A 4,025-nucleotide genomic window follows, 5' to 3' on the forward strand; every position below is an offset into this window, starting at 1 on the left:
GTCGGTCGATGTTATCTTGAAAGATCTTCGACACACTTTCGAAAAAGATAACTCGGAAGTCACAGAAGCCCTGAAGCGGTTCAGTCAGCTTAGTTTCCACGAGACTGACTACAAGCGTGCAGCTCAGCAGCTTCAGGAGAGCAGAATGCTCGTCCGGACGCTCCGATATCTTGGGGAGGATGTAAATTCCACTTCGTTTGTACGCAAATTCATGGAAAAGTTACCAGCGGAGATGATTCGTATCATCACACCGTTGTTTGACAACGGTTCGCAGCCCTCGGTGGAAGACATCATCGAAAAATATGACCGTTTTCTGAGCGATCATGCCTTCGTTGATCGATTCCGAGCTGCTAATGTCTCTCAGAGGTTGAAAGAGATACCGGAAGAGTCAGTAATGGCTACATCCCTGATCTCGAGTAAACCTACGAAGTCTAGTGGAAATTTCGCTCCTAAAGGAGGGAAGGGTCCGCAGACTTCAAACCAGGCGGAGGAGTCAGAATTTTTTTGTGGCCCCTTCGGGGGCTCGCAATAATTCTCTAGAGGTTGACTCCGGGCCATCCGCGATCTGCAGTCCAACTGTTGCCTTGCCAGCAACAGCGCCTCTAGGAGTGATTGAGACGTTAAAATACAGTCCCTCGGGAGAAATCCATGTAGCGACTGTTAGATGCAAAGGTAAGATCTATGAGCGGCCAGTGAATCATCTGATTCCCCTCGAAGTCTCCCCCTCGGAAGACGATCCAGCTCTCGAGCCGGTCGAGCAATCTGTTGATCCTCGGGCACCTCCGGATCCCCCTTGCATTGCTACGTTCTCGATCCATTCCAAAAGCCAAAACAAGTCGAAGATTGGAGTAATAGGACAGAAATCGCAGAAAGTTCCAGTTGAAGGAGTCAGCGAAGTGTTGGATAAAGCAGGTTCAAAGATTCCGGATGTAGGGGTTGGTCGTTCTGACACTCCTACAGAAGGAATTGGACTAAAGTCTAATGGGACCGAGCCTCTCATCGATCCATTGCTTCCACTAGTTTCTGAATCTCAGCCACTAGGGGATAGCATGGGTCCAGGAGCGGTTCCCCCATCTGTTAAAGGTCCGGACTTGGATGTTAGTCGTTCAGGCACCTCCAAAATTGGCAGCTCAGCTGCAGTTCCGTCTTCAGATGTTTGTCGTTCAGACACATCTGGAGAGGGAGAGGCACGAGAGTCGCCGGAATTGGATACTGGTCGGTCTGGCGCATCCAAAGGAAAGATTGGACTAAAGTCATCTGGTTCCGAGTACTTTCCCGATAGTGGTATCCCTCGAAAAGCTAATTCTTTAGCCTTTGATGGTACACCTCGATCCGGTAGTGCCCAGCCAGTCGAATCTGCCACGGACTTGGATGCTAGTCGTTCAGGCGCACCCAGGAAGAGGATTGGACTAAAGTCATCTGGACCCGAGTATTTCTCGGCTACTCCAGTTGATACAGTTTCGGACGTAGATGTTGGTCGTTATGGCACATCCAAAAGAAGGAGAGTATCTCCAAGACCGGTTTCTGATGCTTGTCGTTCAGGCACATCAGAAGAAGGTTGTACGAGAGAAGTCCCGACATTGGTTGCTAGTCGATCAGGCGCATCCAAAGTTAGGAGAGCTCCTCCAGCACCGGATTCAGATGCTAGTCGTTCAGACGCATCTGGAGAAGGCGCCAAACGGAGAGTTCCTAGCTTGGATGTTAATCGAAACACATCTGTTAACGATTCTGAAAAGTTCTACCCTAATCCTAGAGCCCCTCGACAACGCAAATTCAAGAATATGGATGACAGGGCGAAGTCATCAGGGTCCGCGATCTCTCATGGTGAAATTGTACCCCAAGACACTGCTAATCAGAGTCTAGGTGTCAGTTATCCTATGATGTCTTCTCGTCCTGACGGCGTCGATCAAGCGAAAGCTAGTTTACCCAGTCACCGTGTCCGGCCTTACAACCCTCGCAAACCGAAAGCCAAGCTTGCATGTTATGTGATCATAACGCAAGCAGCCGGGCCTCAGACCCCCCGGAGTGTTGACAGTCTCCTGGTCCCCGAATCAGGGTCCTGTCCCACTCCAAACTAAAATGTAATAATTGTTCTCTAAATTATTCTAATTTAGTTTACATTTATTTCATATTTTACTTTCTGTTCTTTTCTCCCTTTTTCCCATTCTTTAACTTCATTGGAAGCGGAAGTAATTCCCTTTCAATTCAAATCACCGCCACAATCGTTGTCTGCGTCTCCACAATCAAAGGCGCACTCTCTTTACAACTTCATGGGTCTCGCCGCGCCGACACACAGGAAACGAGTGCAACCGTAGTCGACCGACAGCGACCTTTGGCCTAAATCATAATTAAATCAGTCTTCTAACTTTCTCTTTTGTTAGATTATTCTGTTGAGTTTTTCCCCAATTTATTGTAGATTTGTTGGAGAAGTTGTAGTCGAGCACTCGGCGAATCCCTCGGTTCTTCTCCTTTTAGGAGAATCACCTCGGGTATTCTTCTAGTCCTCTACGAACCTTTTCCTCCTTTAACCCTATTTTCTGTAAAGGAGATAACCGGTATAGGTTTTTAATGCAGTCCCTCGTTGGACATGCTTTTTATCCTAATAAACCTGTTATCTATAACACGTGTTATTCCTTACAAATGGGCGCCTTCTAATACCTCTGAACCACCTAAAAGGAAGGTATAATTGCGAGAACATGTACATCTCACTCGGCTCTTACCGGCGGCCTTCCGTCCCCCTCGGGAGACAGAAGAGATGGCCACAAGAGTCAAGAAAAATTCGAGAATCTTGAGATTTGGAATGTGGAAAATGAAACTTATTATCTGGAAGCAATTGAAGAGTTGGAAAAGGCAAAAAATGTGGAGTTCATCGCTTATGACGGCGCTAAAATGAAGGAGTTGGAGCAGGAGAATAAGGAATTGAAGGGAAAGATTGAAGAACTCAAGGGGGAGTTGAGTGAGGAGCGAAAACGGAATCTCACAGTGTGTAGATCAAAAATTCAAGTGAAGTTCGATGAACTCTCTTACTACATGAAACAGTTGGAGCTCTACCAGGAAATTGAGAACCGTGATGAAAAGTTGCGAGAGAAGGATAAGGAGATTGAGAATTGGCAACTTGATGTGATTGACTTGAAGCGGAAAATTCAGAAACCAAGCAGTCTTGTCAAGCAGAACACTCAACTGGTTGAAGAAATCGAGGAAGCGAAGAAGACTATTCAGAAATTGGAGCAGGAAGCTATACTCTCTGCACAGAAAGTTCCAGATTTTCCAACTGATTCCACTGCTACAGAAGATTCTTCTTCCGTCTCCAAAGCGGAATACAACCGGAAGGTTTACGAGTTGGAGTACGCCAATGAGCAGATAGCAATGATTTTGGGGGATCAAGAAGACAAAAAGAAAAGGGAGGATGATGATGAGAAAAAGATGTTGAGAGGGCAGATTGAGGAGTTGAATGAGACCATTCGGTTGATGTCGCAGTGGTGATTCGATGTTTATTCTTATTATTTTTCAACTTTTTTCACTGTTTCAAGCTATATCAATCATGAATAAAGTACTCTGGAAGTATTGTTAGATCAGCATGAGTTATTAAACTTGTAGGAAATTCGTCAAAAAAAATTTCAAACAAATTTACTGTTTCAAGTACTATGTATAAAATGTGAGCGTTTTTGGAAAGCCAGTTCCACAACTAGATATATATTTGAAGCAACGTTGAAAATTGCTGTTTCAAGGGACTGATATAATCCTGACTGTTTTTAAACATACTTGTCAAATGAGGGGCCGGTCTCCGGGCCCGGCCCGGCCCTTAAAAAGCTTCGGCCCGGGCCCGGCCCCTCAGACCTCTCTTTTCAGGGATATGGGATTTTCGAGAAAAATTTTCAAATTTTTTCCAAAAATTCAATTTTTCATGGGGAAAAATTTCCCAATTTACTCGTTTTTCATAGTTTTTTCATGATGGTTTAGTATATTTTTCGAAAGATTGACTGAATTTTTCAGCGAAACACCTCCGGCAATAAAAAACTTGAATG

The 4,025-nt window shown here is 45.1% G+C and overlaps 2 protein-coding genes across 2 annotated transcripts; one reads left to right on the top strand and one right to left on the bottom strand.

The window, feature by feature from the left end:
* Positions 1 to 1,030: 1,030 nt before the first annotated feature.
* Positions 1,031 to 1,581, bottom strand: GCK72_015297 (uncharacterized protein; the record flags this gene model as incomplete). The annotated part of the gene is made up of 2 exons (XM_053730759.1): positions 1,031 to 1,419; positions 1,467 to 1,581. 2 exons carry the CDS (start codon positions 1,579 to 1,581, stop codon positions 1,031 to 1,033), a joined length of 504 nt encoding a protein of 167 aa, XP_053585531.1.
* A 1,308-nt stretch (positions 1,582 to 2,889) lies between these two features.
* On the top strand, positions 2,890 to 3,483 carry GCK72_015298 (uncharacterized protein; the record flags this gene model as incomplete). Its single annotated transcript, XM_053730760.1, has 1 exon — positions 2,890 to 3,483. The coding sequence occupies one exon, from the start codon at positions 2,890 to 2,892 to the stop codon at positions 3,481 to 3,483; it is 594 nt and encodes a 197-aa protein (XP_053585532.1).
* Positions 3,484 to 4,025: the final 542 nt, after the last annotated feature.

This window comes from Caenorhabditis remanei, chromosome IV, assembly GCF_010183535.1.
Source record: "Caenorhabditis remanei strain PX506 chromosome IV, whole genome shotgun sequence".
Taxonomy (NCBI): domain Eukaryota; kingdom Metazoa; phylum Nematoda; class Chromadorea; order Rhabditida; family Rhabditidae; genus Caenorhabditis; species Caenorhabditis remanei.